Source organism: Ixodes scapularis, unplaced genomic scaffold (assembly GCF_016920785.2).
Source record: "Ixodes scapularis isolate PalLabHiFi unplaced genomic scaffold, ASM1692078v2 PGA_scaffold1__304_contigs__length_218370807, whole genome shotgun sequence".
NCBI classification, from domain to species: domain Eukaryota; kingdom Metazoa; phylum Arthropoda; class Arachnida; order Ixodida; family Ixodidae; genus Ixodes; species Ixodes scapularis.
Genome location: NW_024609846.1, coordinates 3,741,314 through 3,765,875, shown reverse-complemented (window position 1 = coordinate 3,765,875; position 24,562 = coordinate 3,741,314). Strand labels below are relative to the sequence as shown.

The 24,562-nt window shown below is 46.5% G+C and overlaps 1 protein-coding gene across 2 annotated transcripts in view; it reads right to left on the bottom strand.

Annotated features, from left to right (window-relative positions):
* Positions 1 to 1,566: 1,566 nt before the first annotated feature.
* The window catches only part of LOC8032139 (proline-rich protein 36), a 207,448-nt gene continuing 184,452 nt past the window's right edge, over positions 1,567 to 24,562 (bottom strand). The window contains exons 10-17 of one of the 2 annotated variants that reach the window (XM_042290618.1): positions 23,697 to 23,726; positions 17,727 to 18,021; positions 16,871 to 16,942; positions 13,908 to 14,066; positions 10,409 to 10,501; positions 7,722 to 8,025; positions 6,048 to 6,083; positions 1,567 to 5,969 (exon numbers count right to left, since the gene is read on the bottom strand). In XM_042290618.1, the coding sequence (XP_042146552.1) occupies positions 5,030 to 5,969; positions 6,048 to 6,083; positions 7,722 to 8,025; positions 10,409 to 10,501; positions 13,908 to 14,066; positions 16,871 to 16,942; positions 17,727 to 18,021; positions 23,697 to 23,726 (1,929 nt within the window). In that variant the 3' untranslated portion in view covers positions 1,567 to 5,029. The remainder of the gene's footprint in view (positions 5,970 to 6,047; positions 6,084 to 7,721; positions 8,026 to 10,408; positions 10,502 to 13,907; positions 14,067 to 16,870; positions 16,943 to 17,726; positions 18,022 to 23,696; positions 23,727 to 24,562) is intronic. The other variant, XM_040499957.2, reaches the window with a different exon arrangement.

Sequence of the window (24,562 nt, the reverse complement as noted above, 5' to 3'; positions counted from 1 at the left end):
TTTCCTCCTCAACTCACAAATCGCGCATTGAACCAAACAGTCCAAGAAGACGGAAAGGAGGGACTCCCCTCTTGCTCGGACCCTCGTTGGTGCACCCGGATACAGCCATTCTCCCCGTAGAAGATTAGCCAGTCGCTCGAAACTCGGACAAAAGTTGCTTTTCCTACCCCGTTCAGCCCTAAGCTAACAGTGTTGTGGAAGCTACGTGCTCCTTGGTTCAGCCATACGCTCGTCAGCCCACGGGTACTTCGAACGCCTCGGTTGCAACGCGTTGACGCGATTGACACCACCACAATGCTGACAACGCCACCAAGGGCAAAGCTCATAACCACGCCAGCCTTGCTACGTCACGCATGCGGGAAATCTTTTCTTTCTGAAGGGTCTGGATTTGGGCTAGTATATTGGTTGAACATGTTTATGGGTTAAAAGCGCTAAAAACGACGGACGAGTAGGAGAGACACACTAGTTGGTTGAACATGTTTAGGGGTTAAAAGCGCTCTGTGGTGTGTCTCTCTCCTACTCGTCCGTAGTTTTTAGCGCTTTTAACCCCTAAACTTTTCTTTCTGTTTTTGTTTGCGCCGGATATCGCATGACGCATCGCGCTCTCCGTTCGCTTCTCTTCGGGCGCTTGCTCGAGTGCACCGTTGGGAACGAAAAATATAGCCAGTCGTTCAAAATACAAACGTGTGATTATCATTTACAGTTATTATCCGTCATGCTTGACTCATTCCCGAACGAAATTTGAATATTTCAATTTTTGTGTCTGTGCCCCTTTAAGTTCAAACACTTTTGGTAAAGATCTGGCCAGCCAAAAGGCCACTCACTCTCCCCATGCCAATGACCCCACACTTTGGTCAACTGTCCCAGCTTCGTAACTCGACGCCAAAATTATTAATGCAGAATGTGTTTCAAGGCTGGTTTCCAAGCCTAGAGTGTCACGAAATGTTGTAACGAAAATATAACAGTGCTGGTTGTCGTTTCCGACAGGCAGGAATCGAAATGGCCCAGTAATTCAATTAACCCGTTGCAAGACATGCAACACCCTCTACGGCACTAAAAAGGAATGCTGGTAACGGCCTGTACAGAACATGTTGTAGCAGATGAAGGAAACTGAGAAAATGCAGGCGAGGACAGGTGAGTGACTGCATTACTAAACTCTTTCTTCAGTGTCACATTGTAGATGCTGTGGGGGCAAGCGTACAGTGCTATGTTCGGCCTTTTGGCATTTTTGCTAAAAGGCCTCCCTTATCCCCTCTGCTAGCATTTGGCTAGCTTCATTACAGTAGGTATACGTATATGTAGTCATCCTGCCACAAGATCTTTGTCGCCCCAATGGTGGGAAGAGCTCAAAGCACGCTACACATTACATGTCTCCGGACATCGCCGTGATTACCGTGTATGAATACCGTTCAAAATCTTCTTAGTCCTCTGCTTGGTACTTTTTTAGAGTAAGAATGGCCATATTTTCCACGACGCATTTCAAAGCATTTTTTACTAGTTTCCTTTTTTTGTGAAAGGTTGAGCATGTGCGCAAATTTTAGGCAATCAACACACGACGCAGTTTGCTCTCTTTGCAACAGAAAGGAGTGTCCTCCTTCATGATGGCATTTATTCTCTCGCTGTACACTATTTTTCAAAAACACTGTAGACTGGTGCAACATCAAAAAGAAAAAAAAAATAAGGAAGTTGCTGCAGTCAAGTGAGCTTTTCCATGAGGTCAAAACAATGATGCAAATGTCGCCGCAATTTCGATGTCAAAACTTGTCAAATAGAAGAAAAACAACCAATGCAGCATTTTGTCAAAATCTATACTCATTTCTTCCTAGACAATTTTTATAAATATGCACAGTTGGCCCACACCACATGAATGCACTGGTCTTAAATAAAGAGGTCTCTCCAGCTTTAGTTACAACTTATGCACACATTTCTCTACTCCCCATCATAAATTATGCAGTAAAAAATTGTTCTACAGGTGACCTGCAGTTGGGATTCGTCAGGAGAGAGAGAAACAAGCACTTGGTAGTCCATTTCCTCCTACGGAAAGAGCCGTTCCTAAGAAATAAAAAAAATGCCCCGTTCAACGTGTGAACAATATAAATATATGTACACCAAATGCACACATCCACATTCCCATACACAATGTGCAGGAAAGGCAGTATGCACTTCACAGATCCTTTCCTTTTACTGAATTTTCCATAAAAGCTGACAGCAGCATAATTTTTATTATTGTTTTCACAACAGGGGAGAGGATGACTTTGCAATGCCAAATCAACAATAAATATTTTTTCAAATAAAAAAAAATTGACAGAAAAAAGCCTACGGAAAAGTACTCTTTGCATCGCCGTCCGGCCACAACAATTGACCAAGCATATCACAAATTGCAAACAAATGACCATAATAAAAAAAAGTAAAAAGTTGTACAGCAAGTCCATTGCAGTCAAGAGCCTGCCTTATATGTACACGCACGCACACATGCAAACACACTCCCCACGACGACGCCGTATGTACATTATGGACACGCAGAATGTACACATTGTGTTTTTTCTCTTGCTCCTCGCTCCCTCCGTCGCCACGGGTACCTATGATACAAACGAGACTCGCACATTTTAAAACCTATGTACATTCGCACACACGCACACACATACACCCGTACACATTCGTCCCACACTCTAGACCCCACGAGTGGCACCGGCCGCCGCAGCGGACGAGAAAAAAATGGAAGAAGTCCGTGTGAAAGCTCGGCACGCCGATCAACGGCGTGGCAAAGGATCGCTGCGTTGCACGTCGGCACGACACTTTGGTTGGCAGGGCAGGGGCCGGGGCTGGAACGGCCGTCGATCGACCGTACGATCCGACAGAGGTGGTGCCTGTCGGACTTGGAACTGGCTTCGAGGAAGTTCAAACGGAACGACAGCCAAGGTCGAGGAAAGGGAAGTTCGAAAGGACGCTATTTCGAATGGTGCCCTGCCCACAGTTAGGCACGCTACTTGCAGACTGAACAGATTGAGTTACTTCACCAAGTTTCCTTCTTACAAGTGAGCTGAGCAGATGTCTCCTTATTTCTAAGGCTACTCTCGCACCTTCACCGCTTGCTATCTGCCAGCATGCAGCCCAAAACTTCGATCTGACCAAAACTTGAGATGCCTCCCAGAAAGGGCAAGCGAGGCTGTGTGACCATTTGAAAAGGTGTGTCAAATATAAAGATGCAAATAAAGATGAAAAAAATGTTTTGCCTGAATCCTGCGGCATAGCTAGACCGCCGGTTACATGGCAGAATTGAAAACTAACCTCTGTGCAGCAAACCAACCACTTTGTCTGTGGATCATCTTTAGACTTTCTAATGCAAAGAATTACTGAGCCAAATTTCTCGTAAGTGATGATGCAGCAGTGCTGTATCCCCCTCTTCCTAGTGCTTTTGGTCATCCCAGCAGCAACAAGGCAAATGGCTATATACCCAGGTTGAAAACCGATGTGTGGTAACGTGTCGCAGGGAGGGCCATCCACAACTTGAAACAAACAGTGTGAAAACTAGTAATGCCAAGTGTTGTCCTGCCAATCCCTGCATATTTATTTTTCTTTTAAAGTAATGGAATGCATAACAGGAGCTCCTACTCCGAGAAATGTGTTTGTCTGTGCATTCGAGCGTACCCCATGGCAGGGCTTGTTGGCGCATCCGTCGCATGACATCACGACTTGACACTGCAATGTCATGTCGTATGACCTCGTAGCATGACATTGGGTCATGTTACACTATAAGACTTTGGAGATAAAGGTCACTACCAATTTTCAAATCAAATTTGGGAGTTCTACACGCCGAACCAAGGAAGGGCATCTGGTACGCCCCACCGCAGGGCTGAGGATTAATTTGGACCACCTGGAGATCTTTTGAAGTGCAACCGAAATCTCAGTTATATGGCGCCTTCTCCGCAATAAGCAGATGTGGGCATCTGGGCCAGGATTTGAACCCGTCAAATGGGGAGCCAATTTTTCGGTTCAGGAAATAAAGTTAATGTGCTTATTTCAATGCTGGATAAAAACAATATGTTCGACCTTAAACTGCAGTCAGAAATGGTCGGAGGAACCAGTTAAAATTCCCACGAAAAGCGAATCTGGGCTTCTCCCCCCGACGATTTGCCTCATCTCCTATACGAGTAGTACATATACTTAATCACAGAGAAGTCAAATCTTTTGTATTGCAAATGCTTTGACCTAATTGAAAGCATGCATTAATTGCATGTATGTCGGCTGCTTGGTGAACTTTTCTGCCCAGGAATAAAGCTATTCTTATTATCAAATATGGGCCTGTAATGGGCCAATGAAACAAATTGCTGATATATTTCCACAACATAAAAAGACGAAACGAAAGATTTAAAATGTGAAAAAAAGTGAAATGATAGATGTGCAAGGCACAACGGAACAAGTCTCTCAATGTTTAGGAGTCCGGAGATTTCAGACTGCTTTAGAGGTGCAGAAAATCTGCCTAATTTTTAATCCTTCTTGCGGAGCAAGCAGGGCCCAAGTACTTCAAGGAGCAATAAACAGTCCCATGCCCATTCTCAGTGTGTGTAGACAGCAGATACCTCTTTCATTCCTGTGCCTCTTTGCCACTAATGGAAGCTTTCCCCAATTTCTTTTTCCTTGACAGGTCCCTTAAAAATATTTTGGCATATTTCGCAATAGTACCTCAACTCGGACGATGCAGAGGTGTATCTATCGTCGAAAGCTGCAGCAAGTTTGGAGGCAACCTACCATCGTCCATACAGCCACATACAGTCAGGGTGGCAGTTGACAGCTCAGTTCGACCATAGGAAACCGCTGACATATTGAGTAGGGATGATCTTGACTATCCACATAGAAGCGGGTCGACATCCGCAATATTTTGTTCTGCGGTGCCACAGGAGAACCCTTTCTCGAGTGGCCCAGATTGAAAACGGACTGGGGAAACCGACCTCTGGACGCCACAGCCACCGGCCGCACCCGGCCCCTGCCCTGTCCCTGATGGGCAGGACCCCCTCCGGCAGTGCCTCTACTACCTCAGCTGCGTGGGGTCTGCCTTGTGGTTGGCCAGCGCGGCCCGGTCCTTGGCGTAGAGGGCCAGCTCGTGGGCCCCGTGCTCCACCAGGGAGCCCATCTTGTGGTTAAGAGGGGACATGCCGTGGCTGTTGACACCCGGCCCCCCCGCCCCCCCGCAGGGCACCAGTGGGGGAGGCACCGCCCCGTCCCGCGAGTTGGCCCCCACGGCCGGGGAGGACCCGTTCTTGCCCCGCCCGGAAGCCAGGGACGTCAGGCTGCTGAGGTAAGACCCCGGAGGGGGCAGGGGCGGCCCCAGGGGCGGGCCCAGGGGAGGGAACAGAGCCGACGCGGGGAAGCCCCCCCCCTGGGGCGTCGGGTCTGTGGCGCGGAGCGGAGGCGGGGCCAGCTTCGAGTGCAGCTCCCGCTCCAGGGCAAAGCGCTCGAGCTCCGAGGGGGCGGCCTCTCGGTAGCGGTCGTGCAGGGGCACCATGGGGCCCAGCAGGCGGTAGCGTTGCATCAGCTGCTCCCTATCCAGCTCGCCCCGCGCGTGGAAGTCCAGCAGGCTGCGGTAGGCATCGCCCGGGGGTGCCCCCAGGGCCCCGCCCCAGAAGGCCCGCTCGGGACCGCCCAGCCCCAGGAAGTGCTGGGCCCGGTAGTCGGGGTCGGGGGCCGGTGGGGGTGGAGCCGCCTTCTTGCGCTCGGGCTCCTCGTCCCGACGCTCCTCCTTGACGCGCACCTCCGCCTTGGGGACGCCCAGGGGGTCGAAGGCCTCCGCCTTGGGGGCGCGGGCCGGGGACCGCGAGGTCATCTCCCGCATGCCCCACTCGGAGGGGCGGCCATGGGGCTCCCGATCCCGCCCCAGGGGGTGGCTGTTTACGCGGGCGTCCAGGTAGTCTCCGTTGCGTAGAATGCCGTCGGGCTGGCTGTGGTGCATGTGTAGCCTCGCCTCTCTGTCCCTGCAATCACGGCGGGTCAGTTGCCACGACGACGTAGGTAGTACTCGCGAACCGAGATGGCCAGAAAGAGAGACCAACCTTTCTCGTTGCCGTTCTTCGTGCGCTTTCTTTTCTCTGCAACGAAGAAAAAAGCTCGTAAGCATGTTGTCTCAAATGTTTCCTATAACCTGCTCCCTAATACATCACTCTCTCAGATTGAAGCAGACTAGTGTATATTTGAATAGTAGTTTTGAATAATATGCGACCCAATAATCGCTTCAAGATGAACTCAGATATTTGTACTATTCAATCTGTCGATAGAGGCGGATCAGAGCCGTATATGTAGGGAGCTTGGCCATTCGTCGGGAAGTATAGGAGACAAATGAGGAGGCACCATTGGCCGAAAGCGGGCTGGGCGTGTTCCAGGGCGTCTTCAGAAATTTGAATGTGACCAACCAGAAGCCGGAAATAATTACCTGGCGGTGGTCGCAAGAAACAAACCTGATAAGAGCATCGGAGTAACTCTCGGTGACTGAAAATATGGTACACATGATGTTTCAATATCGCTCATCCAAAATGATGGTGGAACAGTGCGACTAGCAGAACGATCGGCATAATCCTTACGCCAAGCGCCGAGAATCTGTCGTCCCAGCAAAACAGTTGAGCAGCACATTCGTTTCTTACATCTTTCTGCATGATCATGATCGAAACAGCACGTGCACTCTATTTTCAAGCACAAAGAGTTACTACACTTCACTCTTATGCGCTTATTAAAGCCATATACGAACATATATACCTTTGATCAGAACTGCCTCTCGCTACCACCGCTAGGGGATTCTTTTCGGCTTCTGGTTGGTCAAGAGAGCATGTCAAGCCCCCTTTCAGAGTCTGGTGCGTGCCCTGGCTCTGCCCGCGCCTCCCATTGACCAAACTCTCTCTATACACGGCTCTGAGGCGGATGAGCCCCATTGAGTGCGCTTCTCACCGAGCGCCCGTGTGCTGCGGGGAAGCAACTCCCATGCAGCTTGTGGGCTCCGCAGGTATTGCTTCTCCGCATTGCGCAGGTGCTTGGTGAAAAGCACACTCGAAGGGGCTAACCGACTGCGATTATGCAAAAGTATTTTATGCAACAATGCCTCAACAACCCACATTCATTAATCACACTTTTTTCTTTTTATTTATGTCAAATTTGAAATTGGAAAAAAACTTGCAGATAGCGAGCAGATTTATAAACCCCTCGATCGGAATAGCTGTAACAAATTTGATATTTACGTGCCTTCATAAATATAGGTGTATTAAGACTAACTGAGCTTAGAAGTGGACGGTTGAGCACAACCTCCGCAAGTTCCGCTGAATTTTCGTTTTCTGCATGGTGCACAGTACTGAATGACTTAAAGAAACTATTCAATATTCAACCAAAACCACTATTCGATTCGAATTCACTTCGAATTCACAATGCACTACTCGCACATGCCTAGTAATGATGTTGGAGGAGGAAAGACGCAGGGGCTCGTCTTCCAGGCGATACTGCCCAGACCGCTCGAAACCTAGCGGCCCCCACTTCACTCCCTGTCTACTCCCTTCGAAAAGCATTGCCCATGTACAGCAGCTCAGGATTCCCAACTTAAGAAAACAGGGGGGTAAAAAGTCTTGTGGCAGTTTCCGGAGCACGTCGGACTCAACCTGGGAGGGTGTAGTTTGCGTAAAAGAGGGTGCAGGTATTCGTTTAAAGGGGGGCCTTTGGTGGTGCAAGTGTGTATAGAATTCCCGCACCTGTCCATCTCCTTGGCCTTCTCGAGAGCCTCCCGCTCCTTGCGCTCTTTCTCGGCCTCCAGGCGGCGCTGCTTCTCGCTCTCGTGCTCCAGCCTCTCCCGGTCGGCCTCCGCCTTGAGGCCGCCCCACGCACCGCTGGCCACCGAGGAGCGGTCCACAGCCCCCTGCAGGGGCCCCAGGGAGGGAGCCCCCGGGAACGGGGGTGCGCGGTGCAGGCGCCCCCAGGGGTCCTGCCCCAGGCAGCCTGCGGGGCCCAGGTCCCGCCCGGCCCCAAACAGGCCCGCGGGGCCGGTTGCCGACATGCCTGGGGACATTGGTTAAGTGAGTGTGGCACAGTTGTACCAAGATATACCGGATAAACTGTTACTCCCTGCCGACTATTACAGTAGGCTCTCATTTATTAAAACTATAAGAAGCCACAAATATTGTTTGAATTATCGGAAGTTTGAATTATCTGAAATTCATCTAAATATGATGCAAGATAAAATTATGATTTGCCATATGAATGTCTTTTGATGACTTCTACATAGGCCCACTTGTCATAAGCGGTATGTCACATATGAAACGTTTGTGAGATGTATGACATAAGTTTATTTATCCCTCAAAAATTATGTTTATCATGGACTGTTTGAACAGCGCATGACAACTCAAAACAAAATTAAGTTTGTTCATTGGGCCAAGAAGTTGTTTAATGGGAAATATACAGCAGGATACACAGGAGCGAGAAAAACAGGCACCGTGCGGCAGTGACTCAGACCTATGCCATGCCGCCACGTCACAGCGTCTGCGCAAGTTGCTGTGGAAATTTCCATATTGTGCCTGTTTATATGGCTCATGTGTGCCCTGCTTGAGCCCCGTTGAGTGTGCTTCTCACCGAACACCAATGCACTGGGGAGAAGCAACACCTACAAAAGGAAACTCCACGGGTGTTGCTTCCCTGCAGTGCTCTGGTGCTAAGAAAAAAGCCCACTAACGGGGCCATGTTAACAAAAGTATGAATTGCACGAAAAAGCCATTCGCATAGACCTTTCGCTACATTACCCAAGCATCAAAGAGCATGCTGGGAATGTAAGTACACGCGCTGCATGCACTGGCCCTCCTTATACGGAAGATTCAAAATAAACAACCAAAATAAAGTTTGTGGGACTCGCAAAGTGCCATTTGTTTAAGATTTTTGCTTTCAAAGAGTTATAGCTGCAGTGCCAGCACGCACAGCCCCTGTACACCTCCATTCCCGGCATTCTCATTGATGCCTGGGTAATTCGGTAAAAGGTCTATTAAGCAGTCTATGAATACATTAAAAACATAGTGGAGTAACCAAAATTTTGAAATTTGTTTGATTTAACAGTATGAAATATCACAGTTTGAATTATCGCGATCCTAATGTAATGACCTATTGCGGACAATATGAGCTGAAGCAGTCCTTCAAGCTCTTTTGGCGCACCTGCCAGTTTTTGAGAGAGGTGTGGTTCGACCTAGGGATGGAAGGGAAGTTGAGGAAGTTTTTACAAATTGAGAGATAAAAGCTCGCAAAGAGAGTAGACGCAGAAAAAAGTTGGATTGGATGTTTCAGCTCACATTGTCTGCGGGACTACATTTGGTCATTGCACACACATCGGTCTGCAGAGTGCCCATATGTCAGGCTACTACAACCCACAGAAATCCTCGTAGAGCCGATAGGACGTCAATTTATGCAGCCAGCTGCCATCTTAAGGGGTAAAGGATCCGCGCAACATTTTTTTCAGTTTTTGCAGGTTCTGGCAGATCGTCTCTGGGGTCAGACCAAGCATAGAACAACAATTTTGTACAGTTAATGTTGCAGACGCTGGCGCCGCACGCGGGCGCCTTCCCTGTATAAAAGGTTTGAAGTAAATAACCAAAATAAAGCATTGATGGATGTGTGTGCAATATGTCATTTGTTTTAGGCTTTTGCTTACGCTAGCGCCGCATGTGCACGCCTTCATCGTATAAAAGATTCATTCTAAATAAGCAAAATAAAGCGATGACGAACATGCCTGTAAGATGCCATTTGTTTTAGGCTTTGGCTTTAGAACAGTTAATGCTGCAGACGCCCGCGACGCACGCCTTCTTTACGCGCGGCATTTCTCCTCCCTCCCCTCCCCCTCCTCCTCCTCCTCCTCCTCCTCCTCCTCCTCCTCCTCCTCCTCCTCCTCCTCCTCCTCCTCCTCCCGACATTGCGCAATACCGCGCGCTCTTCAGCGGCCACCTGCCGAAGATTGCGCCACTGTCCTTATCAGTTCGACTTCAGACTTCACATGGGTTGTACCCGTGTAGTACACTCTGAAGAGGAGCAGCAAGAATACGAGGACCGTCGGCGCGCCCAGAAGCGAGAATGGGCACGCCGCCAACGTGAAATCACCGTTGCTGCTGCTCCCAGCCCGACGTAGCAAATCCGACCAGAGCACTAGCTTCGCTGGACTTCCCTCTTCACGGGGTGGAAGAGCTCTCAATTTTTTATTTTTATATCGACGAGAATGATTGAACAATGGTGGCCTCTGAAAGCCTGAACTCTCTTTCATAAAAGCACGCATAATAGCAACGAGCCTCACAGAAAGCCTGTGAGCTTTCCCAACATTCTTGAAGGCCAATCCAAAGCCAACCGGGCCCTGTCACAAATGTGGCACACAGTGTTCACAGCTCTGGGCACCAACTGGAGAATGGAATACCTCGTGGGAAGGCTGTGCCCTGTGCCGCCGGACCCACGCCGTAGCTTGAGCTGGTTTGCTCCGCCGTCACGTGTGGCCTCAGGTCGGCAAAGACTGTACACGAAACCCCGCCATTAAACCCTAAAGTCAACAAGCTCAAGTGCAGATGCTATAAATCTAAAAAACTGCAATTCAGAAATGTGTCCCCTTGAAATTGTGATCACAACCAAAGACAGGGATGAAGGAAAAAAAAAAGGGCATAATGTTCGCCTACTTTTGGTCTTTTTTTCAGAATTTCTGCGACGCAGCGTGTTCTGCGTGAACGGTTTGTTTCGGTTTTTCTTTGTATTTGTGTGTGAGATTTTCATGCTGTGTTTTCGAACCTACCGTAATATCCCGTAATATCCCGAGTCATCGCCCATCCCCGAACCATCGCCCACCCCATTTTTTGGGCCAATATCGATTTCCGAAAAAAAAAACCGAGTCATCGCCCACCCCTTCAAATACCCCAGCGCGGACTCTGCGATCCGCGAACACTCATCCTACCCGAATGACGCGGCCGCGGACCTTACAGTTGGAGGACGTCCGTGACAAAGTAAAACGAAGGAGGAAAGACACTTCTTTTTGTTTACGCATTTCCTCCGTGAGCGACCCCAAAGTGGTCGTGTATCCGTGCAAAAAGAAAACGATGGAGATAACAAAATAAGAGTTTGTTAATGTAACCGCGGAGTGTTAGGTCAAAGTCTGTTTCCGCCGAAGTAAGGTCACCGCGAACCCGCTCCCTCTTCCCGCCCGTCGCGACCGCTGTTGTGCAATATTTTAGGCAAAGCCAACGCGTAAATAAAGCTTTGCTGGAACACAGACGTTTGCAGAGCGCAGGGGTGGAACTCATAGAATTTATTTGGGAGCAGCCACGGGAGCAGCTGAAACAGCTGTTTTGGAGCAGGTTGGGAGCAGCTAAAACTACATTCTGGAGCAGGCTGGGAGCAGCTCAGATCAGTTTTCATTGCACTTCAGCTTATGTCTTAGACGAGCACGGGAGCCATTTCAATTGTGCTTAGCAGCACAGATGAACAGGAGTGGCTAGGGACCTTAGGTAGATGGGATAACAGTGTAACAGATGGGAAAACTTGAAACTTTGTGACCCTTAATGAGAACCAAAAATCAAGTACCATATGTTTCTGAAGACAGTGTCGTTGACATTTTCTGAGTGGCTTTCAGCTGCTCAAAATGAAAACCAGCACTGCTTATCGCACAACCCACACGTGTTCAACACACTAATTATATGTGCGAACCAGGTGACGTGCATAGGCAACGGACGTGCAGTTGCGCGGAGGAACAGGGCAACAAATTTCGAGTTTATCCTATATTGCAACTCAATATCGAAGTAGCAGACTACGATTACGGAGTTATCTTATTCGAAGCGATAAGCAGGAGCAACGTTAAATAAAGTACAGTGCTAATCACACTTGTCTACAACGCGCGAGCGTGCGGCTTTCTCCGGGGAGCACTAGACTGGTGGCATTCGCGAAAACTAAGCTAGTCACGTGGCGCAACATGGAACGGCCCGCTCGAGGGGTGTCCTGCGCACTCTATCAGCTGGCGGCGAACGCGGAAGGCTGCTCGCACGCTTTTTACAAACATCATTGTTCGAACAATAAACAAACTAAAGCATGAAGGCGTATCAACGATGTCGTCATCAAAACACAAAAATATATCATAAAGCACTTTACTTATATCGCTTATCAAGCTGATAGAGTGGGCAGGACACCCCTCGAGCGGGCCGTTCCATGCTGCGCCACGTGACTAGCTTACTTTCCGCGAATGCCACCAGTCTAGCGCTCCCCGGAGAAAGCCGCACGCTCGCGCGCTATAGACAAGTGTGATTAGCACTCTACGTCGAGCAGATCTACCGCTCGCGTTGGAGCGGCTGGCCGGCAAGGTTTCGGATCGGACCGCGTTTCAGTTCTATCAAATCCCGATTTATCTTGCGCAAATGCGGTTCCAACTTCTAACGATGAAGTACTAAAAGGAATCTTCTGCTCATTCGTTTTCAGCTGGCTGACGTCTAGATCCCGGGCTGCAGAGCCTCAGGCAACCCGACGCTTAACGACTCGACCTCACCTCGGGTGACTTGCTTATTAACCGCTTATGGTTGAAGAATAAAAATCCAGTCGCAGGTGGTGTAGTGCTTGGAATCCGACCCCCGAGTTTTTTCGCGCGCTTCCGACTCGGGATACACAGGGAGGATAAACAGAACAAATGATTGCAAGACCGACTAAGCTAAACACGCTCATTGTTGCCAATCGAGTCTATAGAAACCGAAACCAAGACGCAATAGTATTTTTTGGAGCACGTTTTGCGATTTGGCGCATAATGGCGCGAGGTATTGGCTGTGGCGCAGTTTCCGCAACATGGCGCAGGATGGTGCAGACAAATGCGTTTGGCGCAAAATGGCGCAAATGGCGCAGCCGTTCCACCTTTGAGAGCGTCCCAACCGTGCATTGATAGCCCGCCGTGCACGGACGCACGTATGTACGCACCAAACAAGAAAGTTGCGCAAGAGCTTGCAATTGACAAGGCGCCCGACTTGGCCCGACGCCAAAGTATTTGCCAACGCGACCGCCGGCTTTCCCGCTTTCCCAGCATTGCTCTTGGTCGCTTCTTTGGTCCGCTCGCTCGCTCGCTCGCTCGTTGCGCCTGGTCGGTTTTTCTATTTTCTTGTAGACTTTTCTTTCTTTTTTTTTTTTACTAACTAGGAGAACATAGTGGTGACATTCTTTCACGGAACAAACGTTCGCACTATATGCAGATCGGCGGTGTTTCTAGCGCCTATGCAAGCAACGGACTTCGCTATAGTAAAATATTCTTTCGTGAGCATTTTTTTCTATAAAACAATGAAACTAAATCGAGTTTTGAGTTTGATGTATCTCTTGGGCATCAGCGATAGATACGCAGAGAAAAATAGGCGGTTTTTTCCGCTTTTTTTTCAAGTGTTTGTGCTCACCCACCGAGACATGGCCCACCCTACTTTTTTTAATGAATTTCAGGCGGTAGGGGGGTGGGCGATGACTCGGGATATTACGGTAGTTTCATAGCTTCTTTAGATTACCAGGCACTGTGAACATTCGATTCGTTCGAGAAAGCCGGCAAACGAACCTGTCGCGACAGCTTTCCTTTCTAGCCACTTGGTGCCGTCCATTTCAGAGAAGTCGCCAATAGAGGATGGTTACTCGTTCTGGTGGCAGGCACGTTATCGTCTGCTTTGGCAAATAAATCTCAGCTGCCTGTCTAAGTCTTCAGTGTCCTCCGTCAACCTGTCCCTCATTGTGCCTCGGTCTTGACCTTGAATCATGCGCATCTAGCAGCTCTCCTGCCTTACTGAACTCGTTGCATGGCTCCTTTAAGTGACGCAAGCACAAAAAAAAACAGCCATTGATCGTGGACTCGCATTTCACCGACCCAAAACTGCGACCCCTTTGCAAGTGCTTCTACGAAGAGCCCGGCGATGGCCGCTTACCGAGGCCCCCCAGGGTGCCGTAGGCGCTGTTGGCAGGAGGGCCGAAGCTGGGGAAGCCCGGCCTGGCAAAGGGGGACATGCCGGGGGGAAGGCCCCTCGAGGAGGAGGACGACCGGCTCATGGAGCTGCTAGACGTCGACACGGGCATCCTGCTCATGCCTGCACGCGGCGGAGGGGGCAAAAAGGTAGCACGCGTGAGTAAGCATGCTTGCGCGCAAAATAGCACAAACAAGACACTTGTTCATGTAAGATCGACACACTAACATTGCCATTGACGGGACAAGGTGTTCGGTTTTTCGTGTCTCCAATGTGTCAACTGCACACAACCTTCAACCGTATGTGTGCAGTTGCGCTAGGAACCCTGAATCTTTAGGACCAGATCCGAAAGACCCGAAAAGGTCCGTCCAAAGAGCCCGACGAGGCACCGGTCCCTTTCGGTGTCTTCCGTCATGCTCCCAAACGTATTGTTGACTCCTCCTAGCTTCGGCAAGAGCCACGGCACCGAGTGAGAAAGAAAATGTATCCTAGAGGGTGCGTCTCGCGTGTGCTCCATACGAGTCGCAGGTAAATCGCTCGTAAGATGCAACCGGTAGTTATTAGTTTCGATTACAAGTTAAGGAAGGCCTCGTATTTGTTGGTTCGTATAACCAACAGTCGTGTCGTGCAAGATTTTATCTAGACCAGGGGCAGAAAAAGATCTTGCCATCCTGCACAGTGTAAACTGCAAACGTGGAAGTTTACCAACACCCCTTGTTTGGACAGCGAACAGAATATTGAGCGAGGTTTCTCACAAGTACTGAAAGCGTGGCTCTTCAAGAAGATACTGCATACCGGGGAAAGACGACATACTTGGGAGCTCTCTCATCCGAAACTCTGCATATTAGTGACCGTGGCCTTACAGCTAGGTCAACCAAGCATGAATACTCGTGGCTTTTGCATTCAGCTCTTTTATACTTCTTTGAAAGCTCATATGACACTGCGAATGCCAATACGCTTTAATGCACCGGGCAATGCTAAAATGTTTTGATTTTGCTCTCGAACACACACCTGTATGCCATCGCAATTCCTGTTAGCTTAAAGCGGGTTAATTGGTGTCGCCTATCTTACACATTTTTAACTCTTTCCTACCGTGCCTTTCAAATTTATCGATTTGATAGATGGATTTCAAACCTCTATTTCAACACGCCCGCACCGTTTTTAGACATGTGGCGCTGTCTAGGATGTTACGAAGAAACTCCACCTTGAGTTTCGGTTTAAATTTTTTTTCTTTTCCTCGAGGGGGCGATTTTTGACGGGGCCTTGATGTCCCAGGATCGTGAGTGATTGTAGCAAGCACAGTGCACGACGTCCTCGTCATGTTCCTCAGAAGCGTCATTTGAATGGCGATTCTGGTGTATATGCAATCAATATTGTGGGCGACAGTGGCAGCAGCAAGTCAGAAGATGACATTCATTCGTTTGATTTTAGTTTGAATTGTGGAAGTGGGTCGAACGAGCCGAGATTACCCCCCAAGTGCGTGCTGGTATGTTTCCTTTTCCTCACTGGGCGCATTTATTTCCTCTGTAATAAACTGTACGTGTTCCAAAAGCATTATTTTTAATCTGCAGTGTGTCAACCTCGTATAGACACGACTTCATGCAATCAGCAGCAAAACTAACCGAGTTTTCTTCGAAAAGGCGGCCCGGTTCCGACTTCGGCATAACGCTACGAAGTAGCACGAAACGCTTTGGTGGGGGTTCGGAAAGTGGTACAGTCATCACGGAGGCTAACTTTTTGTTTCTTCTACTGAACAAGAAGTTTTGCGCGGAGGCTTTTCAAACTTGTAGGATTTGTTTCCTGAACAGCAAGGTACAAAATCTGTACTTCGCATTTTTGTTTACTCGTATTACTTTGCAAGGCACATTGAAATAAAGTATAAAGTTCTGCTTCTATGTAAAAAAAAAGTCTTTTTTTTGGTACGCTATATATAACAAATAGTTTGCTTGAAATTCCTGTTTTTTTTTTAAATGTAACTTCCTTTAGCTACATTTTGGTGTGCTTTGGTACATCTAATAACGAAAATTGCATCTAAACAATTGTTTTACTGAGACCACCCCTTAACAGCCTTTTTACCTGAAGTAAGGAAAGAGTTAAAGTTCCTGTAAAAGTGCTTTCTGACAAGAACTGCCCATAAAAAAGATAAGCACCCAAAACACAAACAAAAGGAACAAGAACACTGTTTATGTCTGGAACACTATGCAAATTGAATAGAATCTAGCTGCCTCATACAGCCAAAGAATTTTCACAAGAGAAAACTCTCAAAGTTAAAATTTTGGTCGAGTCTACACTCTATGAGCAGCTGGCTCGATTAACGGAGGTCCACACTAAAAATGAGGCGATCCCTAACTATGACTACCTCCCCCAACGTACCGTATCTTTGCGAGTACAACCATGACTGTGATTGTTGCGCGAGGTCAGGTTGTAGAGCTACGAGATTTGGGGGAAAAAAGCGCGTCAAATTGTGAGCTCCAACCAAAGTGCAAGCTTTGTAAAGGTGTGACAAGTCAAATTCAACAACCAAACTGCCTGAAGATAAAAACAGAACAAAACATGATTCATTCCTCACGACTGTGCACTGGTTACTTGTCTCAAACAGCTCTAGGGGCATTACAGACATTGTAGTTGTCACATAATTAAATAAGATGAGCGAGGCATGTCAGTACAATATTTGCGAGCTGGAAATGAACAAATCTCACTTGGCCCATAACAGCTAGTCAAGATCCCAGGCTGCAGAAAACATTATTTTGTCTTTAATACGAGCAAATAGGCACCCTTTATCCTCCGCATATATTTCATATCATCGGCAAAAGTAGGACAGTGGAAATTGTAATGTTCACTTGTTTGTTACCAACTGTACAAAATCAACAACCACAGTTCAGAGATAACAAATGTTAGTGAAAACCTACATCAAACAGCCAACTTACTCATATGACTGGGGTTTGGCGTGAGGAAGTTTCCATGAGGTGATGCTTCAAATGAAGTCCGTGCGTGGCCAGCTGCAAAGGAAGGACATTTGAGCTATCCCTTCATTCTTAAGAGCAAAATGCAGATTTAAACATCTAGTTGCATAGTAAAAACTCGAGTGCCATACAAACATACTAAAGGATTAATATATTTTTAAAAAAAAGCATACGGGCTGAAACATCTTAACTTTGTACCAAAAAAATGACCTGCTTTCTTCTTTTGTTTGCAATAATTGGGCCAACTGTCATAAAAACATCAGCCCTGGCACACAATGAACTTATTTGTGAGCAACCATTGAGACTGATAATGCGCAAATGTGGTCACCTATATTGCTTTATTTCTACAGTCAATACTGCAAACCTATTCAGCTAAGGCATTATTTTATACTTTTAATAAGAAAAAATAAAAATACATTGTAAAAATATAAAAAAATTTAAATCTCTAGATTTTTACTGTCAGGACTCGAACCTTACTGTTAGAAAGTTCCCTGGAAAATTGAGTCCCGTGTTGCAAGCGTAAAATACCCAGAATCTAAAAAAAAATTTGGGGTCTAACTTCAGGTGACAACAGCTAGGGAGAAAGGAATGTTGACACAAGAAGCAGGAGCGTGCCCTTGACTGACGGGATACTACCATGCAGCTAGACCCAGAAGTGAGAACAACTTGGCAGCTGGCCACCTCTGCAGCAGCTGCCATTCTCAAAAAGCTTTTTGCAACTTTTTTTTTAAGTGGCAAAGGTTAAGGCAATTAGTAAGAAAACATTCCATGCTTGAAAAGCATCTGAAATTCACCCCAGATCCTTTAAAAGAGAGGGTACCTCCTGCCGCCGCTGCGGCCGCAGCCCCCAGCAGGGCAGAGGGAAAGCTGGCAAGGTCGTGTGGCCTGGGCATGGCAGAGTAGAGGTGGTGGTTGGGGGCCCGCAGCATGTCCCCCTTGCCTGCAGACGACAGGGAGGGACCGGCGGACATGGCGGGGGGGCCCTTGTGCGAGGGCATCACCCCCGGGTCGGGCCCCACTCCGGGCTGTTGCTGCTGCTGCTGCTGCTGCTTCTGCTGGTGCTTGTAGATCTCCCAGGCTATGCGCACGTGCATGGCACACCAGCGACCAGACTTCTGCAATGATCACAAGGGAAGAGACAGGTGCAGGTCAGTGACTGCCTGCCTGACAGGCACTGGAAGTGCTTCAAAGCTGGTAAACCAGAGACAAAGAATCTACCACTCCACACACGAGAGTTTAAAAAAATAGTTGTTCATCTCTTTATTGCACAACACAATGATACCAATCACTGCAATTTGTTCGATAAGCCTAGATAAGGTTTGTACCGAAATAGAGACCAAGATATTGAGGCAATGTTACACACGCTAAGAATCTAGGTGCATACCACAATTTTAAGTTCAAATATTTTCTGGGCTTCTTCATCTACCTTTCACAGATTGCAATGACCAACACTCCCCTGGTCTGCGAAGAAGCAGACAGGGTGTTCTTTGCAAGAAGGGGTCACCTACATACATGCACATAATGTATGCTGTTTCACCTTGATCCTTTCAGACCGGCAGGGAAGCCTGGCTCATCCAGGCATGTGGACATTGCTCAATCATTTCTGAATTTTCAGAGCACATGCTCGTTCATGAGTCCTTCCGTTGCCTGAGCCCTAAGTCACCTGCCACACGCAAAACACTCCATGTTTGATGTGACCTACTTTAAAGCTCAGTAGCTTTAGAAGACCTTAAAGGCCTGTCAGCTACCACATCTATAATGTGAAATTTATTCGTAGCCAAAGCACCACCTCCGATTTTGTGTCCCCAGGAGCTACTATTCAAGACGCTTAGTACAGAATGCATGCCATAACCATAATAAAAGGCTGCATGTTCTCCGTTGGTATTTAATGTTCTAGAATTTGGCCTACAAACATCTCCAACATACTTCTAGAGAGTCTCAATCATAGGGTTAAAGGAACCATTTGGACAGTGTTGTGTGCTAGCTAATAAGTCTGCTTTTATTCTCGATTACTGCTTTCTCAATGCATACTTTTTGTTTATAAAAACCTTTGTCAGTAGAAAAAAAGTACATACCTGATGTACTTTTTTACTTGAGTGCAATATATTGGTGTGTCCAACAATAGGCTTATTTCTTTTGTTTTTGTATGCCTTAAAAAAAGAAAGAAAATGTGTCACAGACATTACGGCCACTAGAAACAAAGCCATCTTGTCAAGTTTTCCTCATACTGAAAAAACCAGATGCAAAACTTTTTTTTTTTTGTTTTTCTTTCGATTAAAGTTTACTTATATTTGTTCAATTGCCAATTCTTTACACAAGCAGCGACCCTTCTCTCCATTTTTTCTACAGCAAAGAACTAAACAAAGCACCTTCAGCCTCTTTTGCGTTATATCAGGCTTAAAGGGGCACTGACACCCCACAGGTCCTATTTTTGTGCATGCATTTTTTTTTTTTATTTTTGCAGTGTTTCTCTCCCTTTTCTCTCCTCCTCGCTTCTTTTTATTTGTAATGTAATCGATTAGAAAATTTAGAAGCTTTGTAAGCAACATTTCTATAGTATTTAATAACGGCATTCGTAAAACATGTTTTTTAAAGCAATTCTGATTGCTATACTTTTTGATACCGAAAATTGGAGTCCGGACGGATGTCGCCTCCTGGCTTTTTATCCTCCTTAAAAAACATGGCGGCACTCGGCACATGCACCGAGGATAATCGGCGAGTCGGGGAATCGGACGAAGTGGTCTTTTTTAGGTGCCCGACGACCTCTCAGACTTCGAAAAGGAAATCATCAAACAGTCAAAACAACTGAGTTTAGTGTCTGTGTACCGTTGTTTCGGTAGCGACTTCGCTGGGGCGACCTTTCACGCAGAACCCTCGTGTCGCTCACAAAAGTCCTCTGCGTGTTCTCTTCGACCTCGCACAGTTTAAAAAAATGTGAGATTGATGAAAGGACCCCAAGAGAACTTCAAACTCAAAAGTGGAGAGTCTTTTGCTCACAGCGACAGCTGGCACGCACGGAGGAGAGCAGTTGATTCCGGGCCGGGCAAACACTACACTTTGGGTTGGGACGGTTCGGAGGGATGAGAGAAAGTCGAGTTGCAGGACGACTCAATCTTTGACGTCACTGCATTGGAGCGGATCGTGCGGAAACTTCAAACTCAGCTTTGGGAAATTGTTTTTTTACTTCATAAATACTGAGTTCCCAAGTTTTGAATTTTGAGGGTAATGTCCTGGCATCGTTTTCATTCGTTTCAGATAATAAAAAAAAAAATACTATGATGAGAATTTTATAAAAACAACCCAAACAGAATGGAATGCAGAACAGACTGTGCTTGCAGTTATTTAAAAATTCTCTCATCTGATGTAAAAATTAATAAATTTTGTTCACAGACAGTATGAATGGGTAGCAACACATCTAATTTTGCCATAATTACACAAACACACTGCAACCTCTTTCCTTAACATCACTAGCTTTCTGCCCATAAATCTTCCTCCATAAATTTAAATCGTTGGCTGTCAGTGTTGTGTGCGAGAGATCAGACAAGCGGGTCTTTTTAATAAACAAAAGGTGTATCTCAGTGAATAAGGTCATGTTACCATATACTTCGAGCCTTTTTTCGAGGCACATTTCATGGTACATTGCTATGCGACAGCCAACTGGTCTTTCAAGTGTATGAGGCTTGCAAAGGCTCTTTCTGTGTTTACTTATGTAACGGCAACTATTGGGGCACTTTAGATGAAATCAAATTAATGTATCATCAAACCCGCACTTCAAAAGCTGTCAATGATTTAAGGTTATTTCCAACAGCCGACTGCATCTGTAAGAACGTGCCAACCGATCCCACTCCTGTGACAGAATAGGGTTGTATACAAACACTAGTTCCAATCCAAACAACGCCGCATCATTTATACTTTTTTTCCGAGCAGACTGTTAAAAAGCTCCTATTTGTTAATCACCAACTCGCTTGAGCGAGTTGGTGATTTATCTTGTATTCTCATTTGAATTACTGTTCTTTAGTCTGGAGCACAACTACAATAACAAACTTGGAGAAAGTACACTTAATTCAAAAAAGAATACTAAGAACTATTGCAAACGCACCCTATTTGTCGCATACAGAAAACTTATTCAAAATTTATAATATACTTAGTATCAAAAATATGTATAGCCATAGACTATCCACAAGCCTTAAAAAAGAATTGCAACATAACACCTCTTCCTTGGTAACATTGTCAAATTTACAAAAACATGTTTTAACGTATCAAACTCGTAACCCCGATTATTGGCAAATACCAACGTGTCGATTGAATGTTGGCAAAGAAATGTTAGCCTACCGGGTCCCAAGACTTCTCAATTCACTAATTTTACACAATATTGATATAGATAAATTGAGTTTAAATGCATTACGTTCTGTCATGTATACCTTTGATGTAGTCTACTGATATTTGGTTTTGTATATCTTCGATGTTGTATCTCTCTGTTCTCGGTAAGTTGTTAATAATTCCCTTCATGTCCATGTATTTGTATTTATTATGTAAACGTAGATTTTGTACATTGATATGCTTTAAAGATTAACTAGGTAATTGATATCCGTTAAATGTGCTTATTCTTTGATTGAATGCCTTTGTATTTTATTTTGTTCCCTCTGACTGCTGCTGAATGTAACTGGGGCCGAGAGCTTGTCAAGCCGTCTATCGCGGCTTTTGTTCTCGGCCCCATCATTACCTGTAATGGGAAATAAAAAATAAAGCTTATTATTATTATTATACAAATAGCACACAAAAGACAAGGGACGAAAGGAAGACATAAAAGACGAATAAAGCACAAACTTACATCTCTGATTGTAATTCATGCATAGCTATGAATGAAGTGCTATTGTTACGAATCACTGCTACATGAACAGAACTGCATCAGCACCCCACCCCTTCCCTAACGTTATCAGGGAAGGAATCGGAATATTTAGTGGGACATTTTTAGCAAGGATTCTTTCTGGGTGTGTTTGTATGTTTATATATGTATATGTATGTATGCTTATACATGTTTTTATCTCTTTATATACAGTCCCGGACAGATTTTTCGGATGCCGAAAATTCACACTTGCTTGTTATTCCGAATGTTGACAAAGAACCGTGACTCACCCAATTGAAATAGTACATATTACCAACTAATTTTTTTAACACTTTGCAGTCCGAAAGTTAGATACGAGTGCAGGCCACCGAGAGGCTGCCACCTTGGATTTTTTGCTGGCTTGAGCTTGGCTTTATATTTCAGAAGGATTGGATTGGTATGGCAGCACTATTTTATTGCTGCCGAACCAGTTGTATGCGACTGTATGCATATCATTTGTATGTAGGTATCTGTACTGGTATGTATGGATCTATAAACGCTTTGCAGCAAATCTGCATGGGTGCCGCCAGAACCGACCTTCAGTTTTTGTTTACTCTTCTACTGTTTACTTCACTCCAACATTACCATAGCAGTCCAGGTTATTGTCATTTTAGATTCTACCGTGCCCTTCTCCCCAGCATTGGCCTTTGCGGAGGCTCATCAACGTCCGTTTCAGTGACTCGGTATCTCGGTAAGACAAGGGAAGGTCAGCAATGGCGGCTGTAATGTGGCACATGTGTAAAGCGCCTATTAACTGATCTAGCGCACATACCACTCCCAACTAAGCAGGTGTAGAAAAAGAAGAAGAAGAAATTATAAGAAGAGTTGTAAGTAAGCACTTTGTTTGTCCTTTGCATCTCTCTTTTGTCCCTTGTCTTTTGTGCGCTATTTCTATTTGTGCTATTACTGAGGATGATCCAACTAATGTAGCGGAACAAAAAGTAACGCTTCCGTTTTCGCAACCCCCACAGCCAGCCAGACAGCGAGCCAGGGAACCTAAAAGCACACACTACAAGCACACAGCTACAGATAAGCAAACAAACTAAACAGAGCCACAGTTGCCGACAGGATGAGAAGGCAGGAAAACCTTTCAGTTGTTCCTACAGTTGATAATACATCCACATCTTACGAGCCTCGGGCGCGCGCCCGCAGCCATAATAGATTGGTGGCGGACGACGAGCGCATGTTAGTGGTCGGGCATCCGAAAGAGACACCCCGGCATTCTCATCTTGTCAGAAAACGATAAAGCAAAGCAACGCTAGCCGTCCAACAATGAGAGCCAAGCCACGGGGCCACTTCATTCTGAGAAGCAAGCATGCACAGGGTAACGAGGCAAAGAGTAGTCTACAGAAGAAACCGGGGAAAGGTTGTCACCGACACGAGGTAGGGTCACACACCTCGCGTCGGTATTGGGTTCTTCCAGTTAGGCATCTTTTAGCGGGGAGCTCGCATTAAACTTAACGTCTTGCTTCGTGGTTACCCCTATCGGAACCACGACGAGACTGGTTCACTCACGATCTGAAGCAGACTGCAGTGTACGGGCTTTTGTACGGGGGAGAAACCTCTACCCAAAGCGACACTCTGCCTGCAGCGGTCAGGAGGGTGAGTGAACGAGGCGGGCATTTTCTTTCGTGGCACCGAGAGGGTCAAAGGTAGAAACCACCTCCGAGGACGAAGGTTTCTTTTTCGTTCACTCAACGTGTGGGACTTTCCTTACGGAACACCGGACGGCATAATGAGCTAAAGTGCAGAATTTTGTCTAGGTACTACAGAATCGAAAATCTCCACCGCTGAATGCGGGGGAAAGTTCAGAGTCTGACGAGCCCAATAATCCAACTGCACCTTGTGTTCGTCTCGTATTTTGAATCGAGATAGTGTTAGAATGAGGGATGAGGCTAGAATTACCATGTTCTTGTTCTTGACAAGGGGGTTCATCTGAAACAGCAGAACAGACGAGTTCACGCAGGTTCGACACAGGGATACGGGCGTGCCTCTACACAGAGCTTCGCCAGACTTGGGCTCCAGCCTCAAGCTCCGCAAACATTACAATTGTCGAGAGAAGGGCGTCTCTCGACAACCCGTTTGCGCAAAGGCCTCTAACGGTGACACAAAAAGCACAGAGAACAACTCAAGCGGCAGTCCACGCGAGGCTGACACGCAGGGTATGCATGCAGAAGGCGACGGCTGCAGGGGTTCAATCTAGACAGATCGATACATCCGACATCAAAAAGGAACTCAAGAAACTCCGTCACATGTCTTGCAATGAGCACCGCACGAACATAAAATTGACTTTGAGACTCGCAGCAAGCACACGAGAATAGCAGCGACGGAGACTCGAATAGGTGCCACCGACATAAGCACACTTCTCCGAGCATACAACTAAATTATAAATATGAGCAAAGAAAAATTTCATCTTTCCATCTTCTTTAGTTACCCCAAATATTCTATTCATACTAAATTAGACAAACAGCCAATGCCCTAATGATTTATCAGAGACATAAAATCAGAGTGGCCAGGTTCATTAAAACGTTTTTGCACGTTAGAACTGTTCAAACCTAAAAAAAAAAAAAAAAAGTGTGTAGAAACTTGCACGTTAAATGAGTTCCAGAACAAGACTACCTGCCCCTAGAGTTTATTTTTGTTATATGGGGTTCGAGGCAAACCCTTTCTCTCTTCCCATTGTTTCCAGACATGGGGCTCTGAGAGAAAAATTGGGCAACTCTAACCATACTTTCAATGTAGGTGTCACCCTACCCTTCTACCAATGTAAA